Here is a 26,926-nt window from a genome sequence, read left to right on the forward strand (position 1 = left end):
GTTAAGGTGTAGCACTAAACCAAATGCAGTTGTAGATCAAGATAAAACTACAGATTCAAAATCTACCTGTTCAGCTTCCCAGGGAATTGAAATGATAGAGCCCTGTTTGTCTAATACGAACTTGAAACAAAAATATTGAGCCCTGAGGTTTTTCCACTTTCGTGAGAGGAATTTATTTTCTATTTTTGCTGTTTGAGTCATGCATCCTCCCACAGGACTCGTGAATTTCAAATACTATTCCCATCATTATTTAGGCTTTCTGGTTTTTCACTGTTTAGTTGGTGTAAACGGGGAGTTATATGTGTGGCTTTCTTTAAAGGATATTAATTTTTATTTTGTTGCATCATTCTTGTTAGAACACAGTATATTGCTGAATGCTGTTCTTTGTTCAATGTCTTTGAACGAAGGATTCATATATGGTATGTGGCGACCTTTTTTTTTAGTATTGTAACAGGTCTTCCGTTTTGTGACTTCGTAAAGCATATAGATAAAATAATATAAATGGTTCCTGGAGCAATATTGAATAGTTTTACAAATGTATTCTGTTCCCATCTTTGTGTCTAGTACTGAATATGCCCCCAGTGAATTTTAATGCAAGGCACCATATTTGTAACAAATGTGTTGTCAAGTTGTTGACCGGGCTTCCCTCGCACCAATCGGATGTTATTGAATGATACGCTGGATCGTTGTTATTTTTATATTTCCTGTCATCAAAAGAACGTTCTGCATTAACAAATTAGCTATGCAAAAGTGCGGCAGTCCTTGTAATTGTTTGCATTTCGTCATGATAGCTCAGAATCCTGTACAAGCAGTGACTGCCAGGGGCATTTCCTACAACTAGCAGATTTTCCTCGCAAAGACGTAGGGTCATAACTCCGCTGCCTGCTTATCAAGAAGCAGCAAATTATGACATTCCAGCAAGCTTTGCCAAGATTGCAGTAATACAACAAGTAGAAAAGCAAGGCTGGGTCCAATTTTTCTTAATAAACCTTGTTTTTATTCTCTGCTGATAACTAGAGTTACACTTTGGGTCATTCTGCATGAACGCGGATGCAGTCTGTAAACAACACAGACTCACTATAGTTTTACTGTCCCAAGCTTCATTAAATCTCAAAACGATTGTCATCACAATTATAATAGCTCCTTACTATCATAACAACAAAGTACCTAATGGAGCTGGAATTATATATTGTATAATAGTATTTTTTTTAATTTACTTCATTATTACTATCATATTTATAGTTTTTCTTCACACACACACAAAAAAAAAGCCAGTTTGAAGAGTGGCCCTGTCACTTGAGCAGCCACAACACATAGGGCAGGTGTCGGGAACCTGCAGTATGGCTCGCTAGCCAGATATGGCTCCTTTGACAGCTCCATCTGGCTCGCAGACGGATTTTCTATTATTTGAAAAAAAAAAAAAAAGTTTCCTTATGTAATGGGAAGGGCGCTAGGACCTCAGGGAAAACCTGGCGGGCGTAAGGGCCACAGGGGAAGTGTTAAAAAGAGCAACCAGTAAGGGGCACTCACATTTTTTCCTTCGGCAAGCCAGTGATCAGGCGATGTCTGATGATGCGTGGGGCAGTCGGTTGAAATATTAGCTATGCATCTGTAGCGTGGTGCAGACAGGGATTAAATGCTTCAGTCTGTTGCTACACATTTAATTTTGTTTTATTTTCATTTTTCATGTACAGCTGAAACAAGAAAAAAAAAACAACGTCCGTCTCGCATTGCTGCACACAGACGGCTCATTTCTTATTCGCGCTAAAATGCAAATTCTTATATAATCATATTAAAAAAAACATACAAGTTTTTGTGACAAAATATTTAACTTCTGCATTTTAGACACTGCTAGCATTCACTTGTCGTCCGCTCGCCATTACGAACACATCTGCAGTCATACATAAACATACGTAACGATTAACTTCTTTCTGAACTATAGTAACACAGTACATATCACAATCATACTTCAAAAAAAAAAAAAAGCAATCCACTAATATACACAGTCAAATGATACTCTTTTTCACACCTGAAACAAGAAAAAAATATTTTTAACAACAACAACGTCCGTCTCGCATTGCTGCACATACGGCTCATTTTTTATTCAGTCTAAAATGTGAACACGTATTGCCCATGCACACCAAAAAGCGAACGCTGCCCCTTGCTGGTACAAAACCTTAAGTACAACAGTCTTTTCACGCTGAAACTTGTGTGTATATTTTCCAAAAACACAACGAAATAAGATGAAACATTTTAAACATGAGTGGGTGACTCAATCTGTGGACACAACAAAATATTAAAATAACTTTTAATATTATTTATTATTTAATTGAATTAAATTATCATTATTTTTATGACTTATTAAAATGAATTCAGACTTATTGTACTTTAAAAGTGTTGAAATTACATAAAATGCACACATTACTTGTATTTTTAGTTTTAAACTTATTTTATGGCTCCCACAGAATTACATTTAAAAATATGTGGTGTTCATGGCTCTCTCAGCCAAAAGGGTTCCCGACCCCTGACATAGGGCAATCCCATAAAAATTATTAATGGAGGCAGGGCCAGAGTGGCACTCATTTTCAGTATGGGAATTTCATGCCACCGACCGTCCCACTTTATATCATGACCTACCGTATTGTAAAAATAATCGTGCTGTCAAGAAAGTAACTTTTTTAACCGAGATTAATCGCATGCTGTCAATAGTAAACTTGCGATTAGTTGCATTTTTTTTTTTAATGTATAAATTATATTTTAATTTTTACATACACCTATTAGAACAGGAGTTGATCAATGTGCTTACCTTACATCAAATTTAAGCCTCATTAGAAAAAAGAAAAGTTTTACTTTACACTTGTAAAGATGAATTAAACATGAATTTTTGTAAAAAGGGAGGCACGGAAGAAGAGTGGTAAGCATGTCCGCTGACAGTTCTAAGATCAAGGGCTCAAGCACAGGTTCAGTGTAGAGTTACCCTTTTATTTTTGGGTACAATCTTTAATCTTACATACAGTGGGGCAAATAAGTATTTAGTCAGTCAAGTTCTCCTACTTGAAAAGATTAGAGAGGCCTGTAATTGTCAACATGGGTAAACCTCAACCATGAGAGACAGAATGTGGGGAAAAAAAACAGAAAATCACATGGTTTAATTTTTAAAGAATTTATTTCGAAATTAAAGTGGAAAATAAGTATTTGGTCACCTACAAACAAGCAAGATTTCTGGCTGTCAAAGACGTCTAACTTCTTCTAACGAGGTCTAACGAGGCTCCACTCGTTACCTGTATTAAAGGCACCTGTTTTAATTCATTATCGGTATAGAAGACACCTGTCCACAATCTCAGTCAGTCACACTCCAAACTCCACTATGTCCAAGACCGAAGAGCTGTTGAAGGACACCAGAGACAAAATGGTAGACCTGCACCAGGCTGGGAAGACTGAATCTGCAATAGGTAAAACGATTGGTGTAAAGAAATCAACTGTGAGAGCAATTATTAGAAAATGGAAGACATACAAGACCACTGATAATCTCCCTCGATCTGGGGCTCCATGCAATATCTCACCTCGTGGCGTCAAAATGATAACAAGAACAGTGAGCAAAAATCCCAGAACCACACGGGGGGACCTAGTGAATGACCTACAGAGAGGTGGGACCATAGTAACAAAGGCTACTATCAGTAACACAATGCGCCGCCAGGGACTCAAATCCTGCACTGCCAGACGTGTCCCCCTGCTGAAGCCAGTACACATCCAGGCTTGTCTGCGGTTCGCTAGAGAGCATTTGGATGATCCAGAAGAGGACTGGGAGAAGGCTTTGAGGTCAGATGAAACCAAAATAGAACTTTTTGGTGGACACACAGGTTCTCGTGTTTGGAGGAGAAAGAATACTGAATTGCATCCGAAGAACACCATACCCACTGTGAAGCATGGGGGTGGAAACATCATGCTTTGGGGCTGTTTTTCTGCAAAGGGACCAGGACGACTGATCTGTGTAAAGGAAAGAATGAATGGGGCCATGTATCGAGAGATTTTGAGTTAAAATCTCCTTCCATCAGCTGGGGCATTGAAGATGAGACGTGGCTGGGTCTTTCAGCATTACAGTAATCCCAAACACACAGCCAGGGCAACAAAGGAGTGGCTTCGTAAGAAGCATTTCATGGTCCTGGAGTGGCTTAGCCAGTCTCCAGCTCTCAACCCCATAGAAAATCTGTGGAGGGAGTTGAAAGTCTGTGTTGCCCAACGACAGCCCCAAAACATCACTGCTCTGGAGCAGATCTGCATGGAGGAAAGGGCCAAATTAGCAGCAACAGTGCGTGAAAAGCTTATGAAGAGTTACAGAAAACGTTTGGCCTCCGTTATTGCCAACAAAAGGTACATAACAAAGTATTGAGATGAACTTTTGGTATTAACCAAATACTTATTTTCCACCATGATTTGCAAATAAATTCTTTAAAAATCAAACAATGTGATTTACTGGGGGTTTTTCCACATTCCGTCTCTCATGGATGAGGTTTACCCATGCTGACAATTACAGGCCTCTTTAATATTTTCAAATGGGAGAACTTGCACAATTAGTGGTTGACTAAATACTTATTTGCCCCACTGTATTATACTGACTTCTTAAAGGCTCAGGAACCTTTTGCAGGTGTTTTGAATTATACATGTGGCAAGTGAAACTGCCACATGTATAAACTGAAGCTTTTCATGGTATTCATTTTCAAGTTTGTGGTTATAATAAGCTGAAAAATCTTCAGCATCGGAATAGTTACGAGGAACTGCTCAAGATGAACCATTACATGCAAATTGCCATATTCAATTTTGTTGGTTTAATCTTTTATGTTAAATTGCCAAAATAAACAACTTTTACTTGATATTCAAATTTTGGGGGGGGGGGGGGGGGGGGGTACTGTATATACAGTACTTTAAATGTGATATATCATTGGTTATCAGTGTTTTCATATTATTTATGACATAAAATTACAAAAAACATAAATGTGAAAAATAAAATGAACTCACCCAAACGGCTGTCTCCCACAGCACTTATGCAGTTCGAACATATGTGCATTTCAGGGTAGTTCGCACCCATCAGTCCACCTCAGAGTGCAATGTTTTGGGTTAAAATGCAAAAGACTGTTTTGCCTGGGAACGTGGATTTCACCCCAATCTTTGTGCCCAGAAATAGTCAGCTTCGGACAGCTGCGACACACGCACCAAGTGCCTGGAGCCTCCATGCTAGAGGTTTTAGTGGTGCTCTCATTAAAATTATTTCATTCTACATATTCATTCACAGTTCTGTGGAGTATCTGTGCATTGAAGTAATAAATGACAACAGTGCCACATTTTGGTCTAAAAAAGACAATATTACGTTTCGCCTCCGTGTGCTTTTGCCAGCCTATAGACCCCAATCACCAACGTCACCCAGTCACGTGATCGCTGTATTGTGCCGCCATATTTCCGTCATTGTGCCACCATATTGTCCTTCATTGTATGTCCATATTGTCATTGATCGTAGTTTCTAAAGGTGGATTCACTTGCAAATTATGGAAGCCCCGGTGCTTTCAGACGCTGTAAACTCATTGGATGAGTTGCATAAAAGCCGTTATTTGGAAAAGCTTCGGTCGATCCAGTCGCCAGATCCATATTTGATGCCCAAAACGATGTTTCCTCCCGTGCGTCAGAGCTCGTCCCGAGACCACAAAATTTCCAATCATACTCCAGTTTATGTCACGATGAGGAGTCGGGTACCCAAAACCGGCACATGTCCGAATATAAACCGACATTTGGTCAGCTGAGCGTCACCGTTGTCACGATTGTAAAATGAAACTTGATCGACAACGGGCCGGTGTGTGCCGAAAAATAGCTGCCCCGCGTGAAATGTTCCCCCTGACGGGAGCGCTTATTTATTACGCTTTATTGACGTGAAAACATCAAATGTTTTCATGGACGCATCACAGTAATTGACTTACGACTGTAAGATCAGTTTTAAATAATTAAATTACATAAAATATTAGTACTGTATTTTGGTAACAAATCGTGGACTGGGCCACATAACCATCTTTGAACATAAATGCATTAGTCTACAGGTTTTCACGACCATATTGGGGATGGTGTGGCTCAGTGGTGGAGTAGTTGTCCCCCAACCCAGAGGTTGTGGGTTCAATTCTCCACCCTGATGAACTCGCCTAAGTATCCTTGAGCAAGATACTGAACCCAGCATTGCTCCTGGTGCTGTGTCACCAGTGGGTAGATGGCGATGTAGTGTAAAGTGCTTTGAGTACCTTGAGAGGTACTGTAGAAAAGCGCTATACAAGTATAACACCATTTACCATATTCCAATGACAATCACACAGGTATGACATTTATTAGTTCAAGCAGAGTAAAATAATACATATTAACAGTAGAAGAAAGTCGTTTCCGTGTGGGCGCTCCCATCAGGGGGGACCTTTCACGCAGGGCGGCTATCTTTCGGCACAACACCTGTTGTTGCGCTCACCTTCTTGCTGCGCGACCGTGGCGACGAGCTTCGTAGTCTCCGTCTGATGACTATGTCTGCGATCGTGTTGGCATCATACTGATGTTTTCGCCGCTGTCTAATGGCTGTCGACACAAACGCATCATGGACCGAGATAAAACAAACCGTACTGCTTTCGAGATTTGCCCTTTTAACAATGGGCACACAGCAACTACTAAAATGGCCGTTTATCTTCTCTATTACTGCAACCAACCGCCACACATGCCTTCACCATTCTGATTAATCAATGTTAACGATTGTCAGGAAGGTTTTTGGGTTCGTTTACTCGGCAGTGATTCCTTAGACAAGCAGAAAAACACGCAGTAATAGGAGGAATGTACGTAGTGTAATATGTAAACACGATGAGCTGACGGACAATATGGCGGCACAAGTCAGGGGGGCGGAGTAGTGACGTCACCTGATTGGGGTCTATAGGGCGTCTCGGGCAGCCAACACGTCAGTAGGTTCATCGCTGTACTTTCATCCAAACATGCTTGAAAACAACCGTAATGGGTCGCGCCAATAGCCAGGCGGGTTCACGCTCCCTCACGCTGCCTCAACGTGCCATATTTCGGCCATTAAGACCAAAAATTAAGTTTCATCAGGATCAAGTGAACAAGAGGATCTTCTCTATTTGAACTAGGCTGGCGGCATTGGGAGCACGTCACGGGGTCTTGAATTCCAAACTTCGGGATGCTAGAAGGGCCATAATTTATCGCGCAAAGGGGGGTTGCGTTAATGCTGTTATTAACGAGTTTAACTGACAGCTTCATTAAAAATGTATATTTGGCCTGGCCGAAACGTCAGGCCGGCCCACTGAGAAGTGTACCGATCCTCCCGATTAGCCACTCCGGTCCTGCATGGAGGCAGCAATTCATGCACAAAATGTCACACATTCATCAATTAGTGTGTAGATTCATGCATGTGCCACATGCAGGAGACTTACTGTATCGCCAAACATAAATACAAAAATATTGAGTTATAATGAGTTACTTTACTCTTTTTCAGTTATATTCCCAATAAAGTGGATTTATCAGAGTAGTTAAATGCAACTTTATTTTTTCTTCTGCTTGATTGTTTTTGTGAAGACAAAATGTTGCCTTGTGTTCCTGGTTAGCATGGTTTGCTACTACAGCCACCACTACTCAACATGATATTAAGCTACAATTTGTTCGGTACATTTAGCTTTATTGCTTGGGACAAACTAATCCAGTGAGTCACATGACTGCACGCAAAGGCACTGCACTCCCACACACAAAGAAGTGAAGTTTTTAAAGTGACTCATTATGTGAAGTATGGCAAAAACAACACCTCTGGCCTCACATTCAATCTCAATGTTTACCTGACACTAAAAAAAACAACAGCAATGTTTTCAGTAAAATGACCCTGCTTTCTGTGCAATCTCTGCCTGGTAGAAGTAGAAGACATTTCTCTAACAGTAATATATTGAAATAGCCATGAATAACTATATAGAAAAGATTTGGATTTGATTGTTGTCCCTCTAGTTTTTGTCTCATGAATCTTGAAAAACTATTTTTGAGCCATTTTGAACGGAATGCTGCAAAGTGCCCACTGTCTTGCATTGGGTCTTATTAGCAGGATGAATGTTGTGGCTAGTGTGTAGCTATTTAAGCAATACAACCTGAGGTGCTTCCGCATTAGTGTCTTCAGTGAGCTGATAGTGTGATGTTTAGCATCAAGTGATAATATAAAAAGACAAGCGCTTCTGTAAGGCTCAGCAGAGATTAACCTGACGTCTGTCATGTCTTGCATTAGATCTAGGTGTGAAAGAGTGGGAGTGTATACTTTAAATAGATCCAATGTCTGAAGGCCTAATGTGATGTGTTCATGCAAATGCGTGTGATAAATTCTGCCTGATAGGTGCGAATGAGTAGCACAATATGAAGAAAAAAAACATCATAATCATATTGGTGGGTACTGAATGCTACCATGAATATGCAAACACCAAACTGTAAAGTTTAAAGCCATGAATGGATTTTAGTGCACTTGGAAGCGTGTGACAAAGAGCCTAGAGAGAGGAGGGATGTTGATGCACAATGCCGCAGCTATTCCCAAACTCCCGAGTCCCTCCTTAGCCTTTCAATGCAGACAAGCACACAAAGACAGGCACACTAACATGCACATGAACACACCTGCCAAGTGTGGATAAAGGACGGATTACAGTGTGTCAGAAAGGGAAATCGCAAAAGAGTGGCGTGAATCCCTGAGAGAATTGACAAAACTGCACTGGCAAACACATTTTACATACATAAACACATGTACACAAAGCTCGGCTAATTGTTTTTTTTTCACAGCACTGTGAAACATTCAAGGGGTGAGCCTTGAACACAACATGGTTTCTCTAAATAGATTCAATCACAATCTTTGTTTTAATGCATACATTGTATATGTTTAAAGTATACAAATAGAATATAATATTATAGCATATCTTAGACCAGTTAACACAATTCTATATGAAACTGAGAGTCACTTCTTTTGTAGTGATTAATGTGAAGGACTATCCAGTTTGACACACTTATGAAATAACATTTCTCAAATTACATTTAATATAAATTTGTGAAGACTGACCTTGTTAAAAATTCTCACAATCATTGGGAAAAATATATGCAACACTTTTTCTGCATACTCGGCAGACAACACGTTGGTGACCTGAACCTACGGGCATAGATTTTGAACAATCTTGATTGTTATTTGTCGAAATATGTGCAGATTAAGGAATGTATAGGTAAATAGACTGAAAATGTCAAATTAATTTGAAAGGGGAAAAAAACTAACATTTTGTTTTGTTACAAGTGCTCTTGACTTTCATTTATTTAAATGGAAATTCATCATTAATTTAAAAAAGATAATAAAAGTAATAGTAATGTTGGGTTGTTCACCTATGTTGAATTAACTACTACCACGTGAATGTGCCCGATGGACAAGCGCAGCAAGGGAAGCTTTGGGAGGCAGCAGCTGAACAAGCTTTTCTGAAAGTTGCAAATGCTGGACGGTCCTTCTGTAGAAAGCTGGGATGATGGCCCTTGGACGAGAAGGAGGCTTGTGTGATGGTCACTAGTCAGGAAGAGCGTAAGGTGGCTGGGTAGCATCCACTGACCAACCATCACCACTGCCAAGTAGAATGGGACATGGCAGACGAAAACCTGCCCATTGCGTCCTTTATTTTTTCAATGACCCTTCTCGTCCTAGTGAAAAATTTCTTGCCGAAAAACGTAGCTCTTGAAGTCTATTTTAATGTGGTCAGTCCATTTTGTTGCCTTTTAGTCCAGAATTGTACCCCAGATGCAGAAATGTAGGAAGGCAAGGCAGGATTGCAGGGCTAATTAAAAATATTATTTATTTAAATGTTTAAAAATGCCCAAAACTAACTACAAACTAAAGAAACAAAAAAGACTAGTGCTAAACTTACTTTAGAACAATGCTTCTCAATTACTTTCTGTTATGCCCCCCTCAGGAAGACGCAAACGTTTTGCCCCTCCCAACAACTCTCAGCCGCCACTGTAAATAGGCTGTATACAGTTTATCAAAAAAGTGAGTACACCCCTTGCATTTTTTTTTCAGATTAAAGTTAGAGTTAATTTATCTTCCCCTCAAAATAACTCAAAATATAGCCAATAATATCTAAACGCCTGGCAACAAAAGTGAGTACACCACTTAGAAACTACGTACAGACCCAAAATGTCCAAATTGAGTACTGCTTGTCATTTCCCCTCCAAAATGTCATGTGACTCATTACAGGAGTGCTGTCAGCATTGCTGCAGAGATTGAAGAGGTGGGGGGGTCAGCCTGTTAGTGCTCAGACCATACGCCGTACTTTACATCAAATTGGTGTGCATAGATGTCACCCCAGGAGGAAGCCTCTTTTGAAGACGGTACACAAGAAAGCCCGCAAACAGTTTGCTGAAGACATGTCAACAAAGCACATGGATTACTGGAACCATGTCATATGGTCTGATGTGACGAAGATTAATTTGTTTTGTTCCGATGGTCACAAGCATGTGTGGCGGCAACCAGGTGAGGAGTACAAAGATAAGTGTGTCATGCCTACAGTCAAGCATGTTGGTGGGAATGACCCCCCCCCCCACACACACCTCTTCAATCTCTACAGCAATGCTGACAGCACTCCTGTAATGAGTCACATGACATTATGGAGGGAAAATGACAAGCAGTACTCAATTTGGACATTTAGGGATGTACATAGTTCCCATGCGGTGTACTCGCTTTTGTTGGCAGGGGTTTAGATATTAAAATATCTGCAGAAATGTGAGGGATGTACTCACTTTTGTGATACACTGTATGTGGTTGATTGTCCTGCTGTCTGGGGTTCCTAAAAATATTATTTCAGGTTTTTAGGTATTGTTATATTATAAATGTGGGAACATATTAAACCTGTTTTAAAATCGCTGCTGTGAAATCTGGTTCGTTTAATTTTTAGGGCACTTTCACATTAAATCAAGAGGACAAGGGTCCGGCTGGAGAGCTACCTCACAACAACTTGCAAATGACTTTTTGAAAAGATTCAGTATTCACAATGCGCCAACCGAACTTTCCTAAATAGCAAGTGGACAAATTTAGAAGAGGAAATACCTCCCCCCTTGGAGGGCGTAGAGTGTCATAGCGTGACGCTGTGACGTTGCACGTAATGTAGCATAAGCGCATCCTGCTCCATTTGCATTTACAAGCGAATGATTTTTGAGCAGACCAGAGTTCGTTTGTTTGGTCAGAACTAGAGTTCGGATGTGTCTCCACATTTACAAAACGAAGCGGACTATCTCAGAAAAAGAACTCTGGTCCGTTTACAAAGGACCAAATTATGCTAGTGTGAAAGCGCACATTATATAGTTAAAACGAGTGACTTCAGAATCCAATCGTTACTCCTCTTATTATTCCGAAATAAAAACATGTGACATGTGAAAAACCAATTTGTGTATGTGAAAATTATACCCAAGAGTCTACACTGGCACATTTTGGCTGCCGTCGCTTTCTTCGAAAAAGTATTTCTTTTAGGTGTCAAATATGTTTATATACAACAGGTTGATTTTTGTACGCAGATGTGTGCCTTTCAGTGGCAAAAATGATATGTATACCATCCCAAGCCCAATTCCGGTCACCATCCATTTGTGCATAGCCCTAGATTTTAAGGTTGTTTTATTGTCTTTCGGTTGTGCTAATGGACTTCAGCCTTTCTTTCATCCAGAACTGCTTTTACCCTGTGAACACCCCCTGTGAACAAAGCACATGGATTACTGGAACCATGTCCTATGGTATGATGAGACAGGAACAAACTGGCGGCCTGTAGAAGATTCCAGGAGACAGGTAGTTACTACAGAAGAGCTGGACAAGGCTTTAAACCCTCAGCAGGATCGGTGTCCACTCCTTTGTTCAAGGAGGAACAGGTTGAGCACTACCAGAACCCAACAAAACGACCTCCAGCAGGCCACTGCTGTGAATGTATCTAACCAAACAATCAGAAACGGGCTCCATGAGGATGGCCTGAGGGCCTGACATCCTGTAGTGAGCCCCGAGCTGACTGCCAATCACCGTTGAGCTCGATTGGCATTCGCCATAGACCACCAGAACTACGCCACTAGCTCTGTGCTCTTCACCAGTGAAAGCAAGTTTAACCTGGGTAAATGCGTCAGACGTGAAAGGGTCCGGAGATACCATGGAGAACGTAATGCCTTCTGTAACATCATTTAGCATGACCGGTGTGGTGGTGGGTCAGTGATGGTCAGGGGATGCATATCCCGAGAACGACACGCAGACATCTACAGGTTAGAGAATGCCACCCTGACTGCTATTATGTGTCAGGATGCCTGTAGTATGCTTTTTCCATTTTTTGAGTATAACTCCAAATCCATGGGCCGATGCATTTGATTTTCATTGATAATTTCTGCATGATTTTGTTGTCAGCACATTCAACTTTGAAAAGAACAAAGTACAGTATTCAATAAAAATATTTCATTCATTCATATCTAAATTTGTGTTACTTTAGTGTTTCATTTATTTTTGAGCAGTGAATAAATATATGGCGGAAAGCACTCAGGTGACTTGAAATTCTGCTCTGAGACACCCAATTTGACCAAATTTCAAAATTGTCCAATATGCATGTGTGATACATCATTGGAAAGCTTAAAATCTCTATTTTCTGGGGGAAGAAAAATTTTGAACAGGAGGGCACTTTTAAAAAAAAATTTGCAAGAGCAGAATTAAAGACGCCATGATTTTAACGAGATATTATTGCGTACTGATTGTGTTTCGATCCAAAAGCTCCATGTAGCATGTATCATCGAGTGTCAAGACACAGGTGTGAATGGCCACAGCCGGATTTTTGGGGGATTTTATGGGGGCAATATGGTAATATTACAAGGGTGGCGATGCAGAAATCACAAACATTAAGGAGTGGTCGAGATGTTCTTTTTCATATATTTACCCTTTAAAATGTATTTTTTTCCCGATTGTTCTTTGTTTGGATCGATTATATATCATTTAACATATCAGTGGCCTATACTACGAACTGAGTTCAACCTCCCCAGAAGTAATCCAGTTTACCAGTTGTAACCGGAGTTGACAAAACCTGGTTGTCTAGTTTGTGGTCAGTCGTGCTACGACGCTGATTATGAGGTTGATTAGTCGAACCTGTGTCAACCCAGTCAGAGTTACTGCGCGTTCACATAAAAGTGGGCGGAGACCAGAGTCAAACACTACTTGTGACGATGGCACGGGCACCTTACTTCACGGAGGAGGAATGCGCGATGATCATGCGGAGTTATGAGGAATTAAAATCCACCCTCACCGTGAAATAGAACACCGTTTCAGCGCGTAGAGCGCGACGGGTCTGTTGACAGCGAATTTACAGATCGTGTGATTTGTGAATGCGTCAATATGCCAGTTTACTTATGTCCATGCAAAGAAATAAAGCCTGCTGTCAGGACAATAAAATAAGATTTGGTACGTTAACAGTAAGAAATAATTTATCGCGCATCACCACATGAAGCAGGATAATTGTATGTTTAGTCCCATTGACTGTATGAATACGTATGTCCTTTTTTTTTTTCCTTAGTTTGGGCCTAAAAAAATCAAGCCCGACCCGACCCGAGCCCGATCAATTAACTTGATTTGCAGGCCCGAGCCCGACCCAACCTCCCACCCCCTCCAAAATTTTATGTTATCTTTGTGAGGACTCAGGAGAAGAAGGAAATGCGGGGATGCCATGCGTTGTTGCGTGAATTAAAGCCCGTCTTTTGTAACGAATTTTCACAGTTAAACAAGACTGTAAGATGAGTATTCAATAAACATTTATATCTTTTATATTTGTGCGTCTGTCCTATCAGTGGATTTGACATTTAATTTAATCTCTTCGAGTTGGCAGAAAAAAACGCAAGTTTTCTCAATGTTTAAATAGTCTACATATTTCTATGATTATTATTAACTCATTTACACAACGAAATAACGCTGGAAAAGTCCGTTAAATATATTTTTTGTATATGAGAGCAAAGCTCCGCATTCGTTTACATTCAGCAATTTCAACGATCAATTTGAAGCGTTTCCATACCCCACTTCGAATCGCACGGCATTCTTACGCAGATATTCAGCATCACCATTGGAATGCATATATTGTCCCTGGCGAAAGAGCGCACGGAGAGGCACACAATCTGCCCGTTTGTGAGGGCCTGACTTCGGCGGGTTACATTATAGTGACGTCCGCCTCGATCAGTTGGCACAGGTAAAGAATTCCCTCAGCTGAAAATCTACATCTTTCATGGAGAACATCTTCCGGGTACGCCAGCGGATTCTGGCGGTCTCCAAAAACCCGTGCACTCTGAAGAGAGCCCCTCACAATCCGCGCGCCAATGTCGTATGGGTCGTCCAGGTACGCTGTCATTGTCAGGAGGACACGTCCGCGGAGGAGTGCTGTTTAATTATAGCGTGGTTAATTAGAATTCTGGGTTTAAGCAAGATCTAACTCTGAGACGACCAGGTTTGGCGTGTGGCGTGTGTTGCCATGGCAACACTTCTCGGTTCCAACATATCCACCTTTCGTAGTCTCGTTTAGTTGCAAACTTAGGTCGCACGTGATGACGTTACTCTCGAAGTTACCCTGCTAAGCCAGAAAACTGGCTTCGTACCACTGGGAAAATGTGACAGTAACAAAAAAAATACAATTAATCGATAGTTATGAGGTAGATATCCGTGACTTTTTTACAGACGCCATTTTTTTTCATTGTGACGTAAATTGTTTAAAAGTTCCAAATATGCGAGTGAATAATTTTTTTTTTTAGTTTTTTTTTTTTTTTTTTTTTTTTTAATGAAATATTAGACATCAATTAATGATTCTAAGATAAAAATGACATTTTGATTAATAAATATAATTACTTACCTTCTTTCTATGGCTGTGTTGAAACAGAAGCGGTTGTGCGACATCTGTAAACGGGGGTTTCCGGGGTAATATGGACAAATAAAAAATAGTTTGGGGGCGTAATGCACCATGAATCTGCTATGGCAGCATATAGACATATTGTTCTATCAAACACAACAGTTCTTTTGGCTTAAAATACAGCAGTTTATTTTAAAGAGGAGTGCAAAAGCAGAAACTGCTTTTTCAGTCTTGTCTGTGTTTTCCGCCATATACAATCTAGGTTCCCAATTCCAGATAACACATTCTGGAAATGTCAAGCCATCCAATTAACTTCTGTATATACCCGTTATCCTCTAGTGTCTGTACGTAGAGTGCAACCCTTCACTCAACACATATTGCTTTATTTTGCTTTTAGAGGAGTAACTTATAGTTTTTAGGAAATGTTCTAGTTTTTGTAAAAAACTGATTATATCATGACTCTACATGTATGGTACATTGGAGGGGAGGGGGGGCTGTCGCAAGGGTGAACCTGGAATGAATGTTTCTAACTCGCCACTGTTATAGTTATTCTCAGTCAGTTGAGAAAAGAATCCAAAATAGATGCAACTATATCAAAAGTTGGAAGTTTTAAAATATTAGAATTTAAAAAAAACTGAAAATAATCTTTTTTTTTTTTTTTTTAAAGAAAAAGAAAAAGCACCCCTAGAGTCCAAAAAACACGGACACATCATTACAGTATGCCCATCAATCATATCAACTGTGTCTGTAATTGACTATTCATCCGTTTGCTGTCATACAAGGTATTGATCGAAAGATGCTTTTGCCTAGTATGAATGAAGTTAATTGGGCACAAGATTTGAAGGGTAACAACTTCAAATACTAACTGCAGTTTAAAAATCGAATGAATAACTCCCTTGCTCCTTATATTCACTGCAGAGGCTGAAGGAACTCAAGCAGAGGGAGTTTGCTCGCAACGTGGCTTCTAAGTCATGGAAGGACCAGCGCAAGCAGGAGAAAGCTCTCAGGCGCCTGCACCAGCGAGCACAGCTGCAGCAGGAGCACCAGCGGTGAGTGTGTTTAGCTGTTTGTAGCAGTCTTGGGTGCGTGTGTGTATGTGTAAAATAAGATCAGGACTCCAAAGAGGTTAGAGTGCGTCACATCCATTCAATGTTTCTTAGATTTGATGGATGCACCCACAGATGTGGGAGCACTCAGTTGCCCTCGATGGGCCGCAGGTGAAGTAAATATAACATGAGGACACTGGCTTTCTTACAAAGGTGTTTTAGGGCCACCTTGAAAAGGAAAAACTAATTATTCAAATACAATCTCATCTAGAATTAGATTTTTTTCATATGAAAATATTTGCAGGAGTAAAGTTTTTCGCAATTAATTCACAATATAATAGTGGCCTTCAGTTTTATTTTTAGTAAAACAGACAAGCATGTTAAACCATAGCTCTCAATTTACAATAAAATACGGTTAGAAAGTAACACCGCCATATCTATTAGAGAAGTATGTTACTGATGCTCAATGCCATTACCGTAATTTCCGGTCTACAAGCCGCTACTTTTTTCCCTCATTTTGAATCCTGCAGCGTATGCAACGATGCGGCCAATTTATCAATTTTTCTAACGACCGCCAGGAGCGCTCGAGCATAAAATGTAACCGTAAAACACGTGGAATATATGTGTCGAGGAAGACACTAGTTTGCACTCTTATCCGTATTTTAACTTTGTTCTTTGTGCACGAATAAAAGTAGCAGACCCTCATCTTTGTGCATTAGTAAAATTAGCAGACCCGCATCATGGAAAATGCTAGAAGAAATGGATATGACGTGCCGAGTTGAATTGAAGGCTTGGATGAGAGATCGTTTACCAAAATTGGCCGCACGCGAAGAGCAACTTTTGCACAAGTCTGACAGCGTGGAGCAGTGTAAAAAAAATTCCATCATCACCAACGGGTTTCGAAAAGCCGGTCTGCTGCGTGACGAAGAGGACGACACACGCTCAGGAGTGAGCTTGAGTAGTCAGCTAAGTGCCGTTTTGCTGGCGCTCTTTGGAAAGAAAAGTTAAGGTATTGTAACGTTGACAAAGAGTCACCCGCTTAGTTGGGTTGCAATTCTTTATTCTGGAAACTCGTGGAACAACACACGACTGCTGTCTGCAGCAGTCGACGGGCACACACCCCGACAACAACAGGAAGGCACGTCTCTCGCTCTTACGCACCTCCCTTACTCCCGTAAGTCACGTGCTATATTTATAACCCGATTCGTTAAGTATGTTATTAAAACTCAGAAAGCTCTGTGTATTTCTTTATAAATATCTCATGTTACTATGTGGGCACGCGCGGCTTATAAACAGGAGAGGCTTATGTATGTACAAAATGTTTTTTCCTTTAAAAATGTACTGGGTTAGGCTGGTAATCAGGAGCGCTCAATAGTCCGGAAATTACGGGGTTTGCATTATTTTGATGATTAAAAACATTACTAAATAAGATGTTCTCTTCATTTTCAAAAATATGACTATTATGATCATATTTTAGACATTAGCAATTTCGCTTCTAATCATAAATGTATCTTCCTAATTCAATGATTAGAATTGAAAATTAGTGAGTTATATTTTCTCAGAGAAACTGAATGTAAACTAAACTGAATATGTTGTATATTGACTGTCATTGCAGTGGCCAAGAAAGGACTTATGAGCTACGGAGTGCTGTCAGGCTAGTTAGCCAGCAGCAAGACAGAAGCAGAGAACACAAAGCCAGCAGCCCTGTGGACAAATTTGAACCCTTCAAACACACACACAGACACCCAGCCAAACACCCCGGTAGATCACCATTGAGCCACCAGCGAGAAAATCCATGCTGGCCTCCCTCCCAAACACCACTGGCCACTCCAGTCGAGTCCCCGCTAATCACTCATCCAGAGTCCGATAAAGGTCTTACCGCAGTGAATCAGCAGCCTCGTGTGGGCTGCCAGCTGCCTCTGGAGGGGCGGGGGCGAGCTGGAGGCAGACGTGGGGTGTCCTTCTGTTTCTCGCGCAGGGGGCCACGGCTGGAGCCATCGGCCTCTGTTTTCTCTGACCAGGAGGAGGAGGAGCGAGAGAGGCGAGAGAAAATGAGAGAACGGATTAAGGGTATTTTGGAAGACATAGAAAGGGAAACTGAGAGTATTGGTCAATCAAATTGCACAGAGGGTTCTGAAATTCTAGAGACTGTGAAGGATAATCAGAGCATTGATTTATTATGTTCACCATCGCATGCGGTTAGTGGATTAGAGATCAATCAGACATCAGGAACAAGTGTTGGTGAACAACTGTCTGTTTTGGGTAAAGATGGCTCAACCTGTGTGCGATGGCCTGTCAGTTTGCTGAAGTTCACCAAGTGTGAGCCATGTATCTCTTATAGTTGCAACCCAAACTGCTCAAGGCAATCTCAAACAACAGAACAACATGCACAAGAACAGCTATGTGATCTCCCGGATGAATCAAATGCATGCAAGCCTGCTATTCTTACACCAGACACTCATTACTGTTTACAAAAAGAGGCAAGCCTATCACACGAGCTGAGAAAAGCTGAGGAAAATGTCAAGACAGAAGCACACCCGTTTGTTGAGAACAAAAACCTTTCATCATCAGGGGGAGCATCAGAAGGGTTGTCACGCATGCTAAGTGTAGAGCATTGTGTGAGAGCGCCCTCCTATCCATTTGACCCCACTCATCGTGACAGCTCTGACACAAACCCTCCAACTCCACTCGGAGACAGATTAGCAGGCACAGGAGGGCTCAGGGAGCAGGCCATCACAGCCCTAACCTGTAAATCACAGACTGTCACCAAACATGGCATTGACCCGCCCGGGTGTGAGAGCGAGACCATGTGCGAGCATGTCAGTGATCCTCATCCACAAGGATGTGTTTCACATAGAAAGACCAAACACAGCACAAAGAAGCCCAAGGTAAGAAAGAGAAAGCCTGGTGAAAAGAGAAAGGCCTCAAAGCGCAAATCAGTAAGGTGTAAAGTGAGGAGTGTTGTCTCTGCAGTCTCCAATGTGAGTGCCAGAGAAGAAGAAACTGGAGGGAGTTGGGGAGAGAGAAGAGGAAAACAGGAAATAGAGGGAAGAGGAGGGATGAGGAGAGATGAATGCTGTCTCTTAGGGAGAGCTGAGGCCGAGCCACTTTATGTCTCCGTCAAGAAGAGGAGAACTCATAGGAACAACTGCTTGGCATCCCAGTTCCTACAAGGCAGGGAGCCAGGGGAACGCACTCGCACCTTTTCCCAGTTTGCAAGACACATACCTGACACAGAAGAGGAGACATTTCCCCAGAGATCTCACTGCTCCTTACACCCTTTCTCACCAGGATATAACACAAAGCTGTTTTGGGAATCGGGTCACCATAGCAACCCCAGGAGTTTCATTGACTGCAGTTACCCTGACAACAGCTGTGGTGGCAGCCCGGCGAGAAAGAGAAAACTCCTCCACGGGGACCGGAGATTCATTCACAGTAACAGAAGTAGTTTGAGACGCTATGATGAGACGGACAAAGGTAGGGAAAGAGGTAGGCACATAGATTCCAGAGACAGAAGTTTGCTGTCAGAACAATGGGAGTGGGTTGGGGAGAATGTTAGGCTAAATTCTGGAGGGAGATGGAGAAACAAGCCTTTAAGATGGGAGTGTTGGAGTCAATCTAGCCCAAGTCCAAAGGGCAGGGAGATGACAAGCAGGAGAACAAGCATCGAAGACATGGATTGGGACAAGTGGACACTGGGAAGCAGTGACAGCTGGGAAGAAAGAAGGACACACAGGTCCACTTCAGCCCCTAGAACTGGTACTGACAGCAGGTGGAGCCCCAGCTATGCATCGGGTTCTTCTGGGGTAGGACATTCCAACTTAAGGTATATGACTAGCCCCGATTGGTGGATGAGTAAGCGTACACACAGCCCACCAAGGAAGTTTCACACATTCGAGTCCAGCAGAAGTTATAGCCCACGGTCCTGTAGCCCGTCCAGTAGGAGTAGCAGTGTTTCTGAGCTCAGTTGGGATTGGAGCAAGAGCAGCACCTGCTCTGATGCAACATGCAAGAGGCTCACATCCGAAGTGAAAACAGCAAGTGACTTCAAATCTCATTCACCCAACCTAACTTTAACTGCTAGAGAATCTTCATCAGACCTCAAGGCACGTCACAGAGACAGCACCAGGTCTCAATATGAAGGGACCGTGTCACAGTTGGACTGTGAAAATACAACTTCTGTTACTTTAACCAAAAACACAAGCCATTCATGCAAAACTGATACAGTGCCAGAGAAACCAGTCCGGACATTACCACTCCCCCTCATAGGGAAGCTTCCTGCAATACAGAGAAAGGCCAGAAGGAAAAAAGAAAAGTTAGAGAAGATTCAGAAGAAGGATAGCGATGGGGAGGTGTGTTTGAAATTGGCTAGTAGACATATTCTGGGTTTGGCTGAGTCAAACCAAAGCAGTATGCCAAATCTGTGTCCAGGAGAGATTAGGAGTGATGACAAGGAGGCAAGTGGAGAAGCTGCTCAGCCAATCAGCTTTAGTGTAGAGGAGATGGACAAGTATCGTGTCTTACAAGAACAGGCAAGAGAGCACATGCAAAAACTTTTGGAACAGAGTGAAGAGTATAAAGATTTGAATGTGGAGACACACTTAACACCCACCACACAAACAGACTGTTGTGGGACTTCAGAGGAGGCCTACATCCCGGCACCATCACTTGAGCTTCCGCAGAATCCTCACCAGGTGCCAGCAAGTCACAACCTCCAAGAAAGACTATTGAAGATGAACCCTCATGAGGATTTTTCTCAGCCTGTGGCTTTGGGTCTCCCTAACCTCCCTCCTCTTGCACTAACGCCCCCTTTGGCAAGCCTCCATCATTTCATTTTACGGCACTCGGCCTTCTCCCCATCTCATTCCCCTGCATCACATCACGCTCTTGATGTCCAACCAGCTCAGCTCACTCACTCAGTTAGCCACCCACTTTCAGGCCTTCCTCATTATCTTCACCCTCTCTCCTCTCTTTTCCCCTCCATCCTCTTTGCTCACCACACCATCCCTTTCCTTCCTCCTCCTCCGCCTCCTCCACCAGTGTCCGGCTTCCACGCAAACCCTCTCACGCCTCTTTCCCCACTAGCCCTGCAGCCTCCCAACAATCTGCGGCCTTTCATGGACAGAGCATGGCCAGTGAGGTTCCAACAGAAGGCCTTGTGACACTTGCAGAGGCGCTGCCATGTTTATTAATTTTCCATGGCAATAGAGAGCATGCTATTGGAAATAGGGTTGTACCTGGCCTTGTATGGAATCAATTCAAGCTTCTCTCCACGTGCACAGTGAGCCCCCCCCTATTGACCGTTTTTCAATTGAAAATGTGTTTCTCCATTAATCCCCTGCCGTGTAGCTGCCCACAGAGAGACAACTGACTTTGATCATTTGCTTTCTCGATCATTTGAGCTTATAAAAAAGGGAAAGGTACACCTGCTATTCAAAGACAAGCTGCGCTTGGTCATTCATCCTCTTTGTATGTGGCAAGCTACCTTTTGAAGTGTAGCCTTCATGCCCTGACAAAGAGGCACGAAAAATAGCCTAGCTTCTTTTGCCTTGACTCTATTTCACACAAGTGGTAAAAGTACGACTTTCAACAATCAGAAATGAGTTACTGAACTTCTTTTCAGACAAACTGTAATAAAGGCAAGCACTACTCTAACTTGTTCAAATGCGAATTTAGTAGCATTTAGTCTTTAATTCAGGTTAAAAAAAAAAAAAGAAAGAAAGAAAAGAAAAACTAAGACATATACTAGTATACAGTCAATATACACACAAATGCTGTATTGAAAAGGGGGAAACTACTTTAAACTACTGTTTATCTATATTTGTGCATTTGAAACGTCAGATCAAATTTATGAATGTAAAAAAGCCTAAACTGTAAGACAAAAAAATACTAAATTCTTGTAAGAAACACATTGCGCTATAGCTGTACTGTATATGAGCAGCTGGATTTCAGTAGTGTCACCTGTAGATGTTTTGTCTTTTTTTTGTACTTTGTAAATATTCTGACAGATTTTGTGTTAATGTCAGCAAACAAGATTAAAGCTCATCCATAGGTCACTGTCTACTTCAAACACTGTATATGGTTTTGGTGGTTGGATTTTCATTCTCTTCCATATGTATTTATGAAAGTTGTTGCAGCAGCAGTCTGATCTGTACTAAATTAAAACATTTAAAAAAGAAAATCAGTCATACAAGTTTTTTTTTTCTGTGATGATAATTACTGTTATGAAGTGTTAGTAAAAGCGCTTGACAAGGCTACACTGTTGGTGTATATCTCAGATGCCTCGGGACATAAACTGGGTTTTATTTATCTCGGGATATATTTTAAGAGATCTGGCAAATGGTGATGGGGGAGGAACACTGATTGGATATCAGTAAACTTCAAAGTGTGCAAATTCTGCCTCTACTAAAATAATAATCCTCATTTTTGATTGACAGCTAGAGAGGTATCAACTAAACATTTTTTTTCTTCTAATTGTTAAAGTCACCTCTTGCATTTGATCTCTTAGTTGAAAGTGGAATAACTAAAGTTAAATGCCCTGGATGTTGTACAATTTCAGAACCAAGATTTATTCATACAACATGTTTCATTGATTCAATCAGGGGTCGCGTTAACCGAATATTTTCCGTCGTTGACCGGTTTTTTAAAACGGTGACGGAAAAAACTGAAGTCCGTCCGTCATTTTGACAGGTTGCAATTCACACCCCAGACCACAGGGTGGCGAGTTAGCATATTAATTAGCTATTGTCTCTCTTAATGCATGACGTCGTTGGCTATTCTGTCAGAATATTGTAGCGTCACCGGGGTCTGGCGGCGGCACCGTGATTGACACATCAACGCGAGGTTCTTATTGGTGCACGCGGTGTGCCAGCGCGTCATCCAATTGGTGGACAAGATTGCCGCCTGTGTATAGACCCCAATCACATGACGTCACAACTCTCCCCCCCGACTGGAGCCGCCATATTGTGTGTCAGCTCGTCGTGTTTACGCATTACCGCTACGTACATGCCTCCTATTATGGCGTGTTTTTCTGCTCGTTAACATTAATAATCAAAATGGTGAAGGCGTGTGTGGCGGTTGGTTGCAGTAACAGAGAAGATAGACGGAGAGACTTGAAATTCTACCGTATTCTGAGAGACCCGAAGAGGAGAGCGAGATGGACTGCTGTAATTCGACAAGAAATCTGGGCACCAAACGATCACCTCAGACTATGTAGTAGTCATTTTATATCTGGTAAGATGCATTTAATATATATTTAGAAGATTTTGGGCTGACAAACACAATTAAGATCATTGTGTGACGTTGTTGATTGGGGTCTATATAGTTGCCTCTTTTTCTTTGGGGGCGGAGTTGTTGTTTTGTTGGTGTTGTTGGCGGTAAGCAGAATAAAAAGAGGGAGAAAAATACCGACTTCCGTGTCTAAGCAAGCGTTACAATATTAATTAAAAATGAATGAAAACTAAATACTATTGAATATGTCATCATTATCATTTTAAAAATTTAAGTGACGGGTAAAAATAGATTATGACCGGATTTTTATGACCCTGTCAGTCAAAATGACAGACAACGAAAATGTCTAGCGCAACCTCTGGATTCAATGTTAAAAATTGTTAAGTACTAGCCATATCTGCGATGCCACTCACAGCTTTACAGTCAAGTGATGTCATCATCATTACCTCGCAGTATTAACTCTTACCTGGTGGTTTGTTGGCTCCGATGGTCTGGGAAGATTCTGGCCAGACCTGGCAGACCCGAACGTATTGTGAGGGTCTGCTGGGAATGTCTGGCAGAATACCCTGTCAGAAAGCGCTTCAACACCCACCTGCGGCAGAACTTCTCCCTTGTCCCGGGGATGTGGGGGACATTGAGTTGAAGTGGGCCATGTTCCGCGCCTCTGTTGTTTAGGCGGCCGATCGGAATTGTGGCCGTAAGGTGGTTGGTGCCTGTCGTGGTGGCAATCCCAGAACCCCCTTTTGGCCCGTGGGACTTTGTAGGCAGCTGACAGGTACCGGCTGGCCAAGCTGAATACAGCTTCGGCGGTCACCGAAGCAAAAACTCGTGGGAGGAGTTTGAAGAGGCCATGGAAAGCGACTTCCGGATGGCTTCGAATAAATTCTGGTCCACCATACAGTTTCAGAGGAGAGGAAAGCAGTACACCATTAACACTATGTATAGTGGAGATGGGATACTGCTGACCTCGACTCGGTACGTCGTGAGTCAGTGGGCAGAATACTTCGGAAACCTCCTCAAATCCACCGACACACCTTTCTTTGAGGAAGCAGTCTCTCCTATCTCTGGGGTTGAAGTCACTGAGGTGGTTGGAAAGGCCCTCTGTGGCATGACTCCAGTGGTGGATGAGATCTGCCCGGAGTTCCTAAAGGCTCTTGATGTTGTGGGGCTGTCGTGGATGACACGCCTCTACAACATTGCGTGGACTTCAGGGACAGTGCCTCTGGATTGGCAGACCGGGGTGGTGGTCCCTCTTTTTAAGAAAGGGGACTACCACCCCGGAGGGATCACATTCCTCAGCCTCCCCAGTAAAGTCTATTCATGGGTGCTGAAGAGGACGGTCCGTTGGCAAGTCGAATCTCGGATTCAGGAGGAGTAGTTTGGTCTGCATTGCCAGCAGTAAGTCGAATTCATTCCCAGTGATAGTTGCCCTTTGTCACCAATTCTGTTCATAATTTTTATGAATAGAATTTCTAGGTGCAGCTGAAGCATTAAGAGTGTCCGGTTTTGTGGCCTTAGCACTGTATCTCTGCTTTTTGCAGATGATGTTGTGCTTTTGGCTTCATCAAGCCGTGACCTCCAACTCTCACTGGAAAGGTTCGCAGCCGAGTGTGAAGTGGCCGGGATGAAGATCCGCACTTTCAAACCCGAGACCATGGTCCTCACCCGGAAAAGGGTGGCGTACCCTCTCCGGGTCGGGGATGAGATCCTGCCCCAAGTGGAGGAGTTCAAGTATCTGGCATGGCTCAGTGGTAGTGTAGTTGTCCCCCAACCCAGAGGTTGTGGGTTCGATTCTCTGCCCTGATGAACTCGCCTAAGTATCCTTGAGCAAGATACTGAACCCCTGCTCCTGGTGCTGCGTCACCAGTAGGTAGATGGCAATGTAGTGTAAAGCGCTTTGAGCGCCTTAAAAGGTGGAAAAGCGCTGTTATACAAGTATAACACCATTAACACCAAGTATCTTGGGGTCCTCTTCATGAGTAGGAGCAGGAGATCGACAGGACTCTGCACCGGTCCATAGTGGTGAAGAAGGAGCTGAGACAAAAGGCAAAGCTCTCGATTTACCAGTCGATCTACATTCTTACCCTCACCTATGGTCACGAGCAAAAAAGAAAGAGCAAGATCCCGGACACAAGCAGCCGAAATGAGTGTCTTCAGCAGGGTGGCCGTGCTCTCCCTTAGAGATAGGGTGAGAAGCTCGGTCATCCAGGAGAGACTCTATGTCGAGCCGCTACTCCTCCGTGTAGAGAGGATCCAGAGGAGGTGGCTTGGGCTGGTTCGAATGCTTCCTGGACGACTCTCTGGAGAGGTGTTCCGGGCATGTCCCACCGGCAGGAGGTCCCAGGACACGCTGGAGAGACCATCTCTCAGCTGGCCTGGGAATGCCTTGGGATCTCGCCGAAGGAGCTGGTTGAAGTGGCTGAGGAGAGGAAAGTCTGGGCTTCCCTGCTGCCCTCTCGACCCAACCCCGGATTCAGTGGTAGGTGATGGAGGGAGGGAGGTGTATTCCAGCGTAATATCCAGTTTGACCAAATGGTGTCCATTGATTGAAGATAAAAATGTGAGGCATAGGCTATTTTAATACTTCGCTCCCGTTGCAATGTAGTACTTGTGTACTTGACTGACAACAGAAATGATGCTGTCCATCCATGGTGGTCGCATAGGTCAATGACATTCTTCTCTCAAAAGATGGTGCACATAATGTCCACACAGCCCCATTCAAATGCTAGATTAAAAAAAACAAATAAATAAATAAATATCGCTCCTATCCTCACCCATTGTATTCAAAATAAAATACACGTGTGCACCTTAACTGGGAGTGTGGCTTTGATTAATCATATTCCAACTCATGTGAAACTGAAGTCAATACACACCCAAAATTAGTGTCAGCTCTTCTAGCAGGCTTTGCCTGACATTTTTTTTTTTTTTTTTTGCAGACTAAAGAAAGTTTTGTGCATGCATTGACTGTTTTTTTGAGCCACTGGTAGCTATTGTAATCCCTTATATGAGGCTTCCATCTAAAAGGCCTGAATTCTGGTCAGAGAAAAACACCAGGGCATGATGACACAACTGAACAGACATTCAAGAAATTATGGCCGTGAAGTTCCATGTTCCACCATGCTTTTGTTGTGTTCTAATTTTTAGATCACAAAAACGTGGCATTTGAAAAGGGGTGTGTAGACATTTTATACATAAAATGTTTATATACTGTATATACTTGTCGCCCAATAGTTTCTTGTTCCGTGCCAATGTTTGGCCTTTTTTGAAGCACTGTTTTGATGAATACAGTATATGGCGGAAAACACAGACAAGACTAAAAAAGCAGTTTCTGCTCTTGCACTCCTCTTTAAAAGAAACTGCTGTATTTTAAGCCAAAACAACTGTTGTGTTTGATAGAACAATATGTCTACATGCTGCCATAGCAGATTTTACAGATTTTACAGATGTCGCGCAACTGCTTTTGTTTCAACTCAGCCATAAAACGAAGGTGAATAATTATATTTATTATTCAAAATGTCTGTCATTTTTAGCTTAGAATCATTCATTGATGTCTAATATTTCATTTAAAAAAAAAAAAAAAAAAAAAAAACGACTTAAAAAAATTATTCACTCGCATATTTTAAACTTTTAAACAAAGTACGTCACAATGAAAAAATGGTGTCTGTAAAAAAGTCACGGATATCCACCTCATAACTATCACTTAATTGTATTTTTTTGTTACTGTCGCATTTTCTCTGATAT

The 26,926-nt window shown here is 42.1% G+C and overlaps 1 protein-coding gene across 1 annotated transcript in view; it reads left to right on the plus strand.

Annotated features, from left to right (window-relative positions):
- Window positions 1-24,229, plus strand: part of LOC130914760 (G patch domain-containing protein 8) — a 123,081-nt gene extending 98,852 nt beyond the window's left edge. Inside the window, exons 3-4 of the mRNA XM_057834241.1 lie at window positions 15,828-15,958; window positions 17,571-24,229. Of these exons, the coding sequence (XP_057690224.1) occupies window positions 15,828-15,958; window positions 17,571-21,117 (3,678 nt within the window). The 3' untranslated portion in view covers window positions 21,118-24,229. The remainder of the gene's footprint in view (window positions 1-15,827; window positions 15,959-17,570) is intronic.
- Window positions 24,230-26,926: the final 2,697 nt, after the last annotated feature.

The sequence above is a fragment of the Corythoichthys intestinalis genome, chromosome 4 (genome assembly GCF_030265065.1).
Source record: "Corythoichthys intestinalis isolate RoL2023-P3 chromosome 4, ASM3026506v1, whole genome shotgun sequence".
NCBI classification, from domain to species: Eukaryota; Metazoa; Chordata; class Actinopteri; order Syngnathiformes; family Syngnathidae; genus Corythoichthys; species Corythoichthys intestinalis.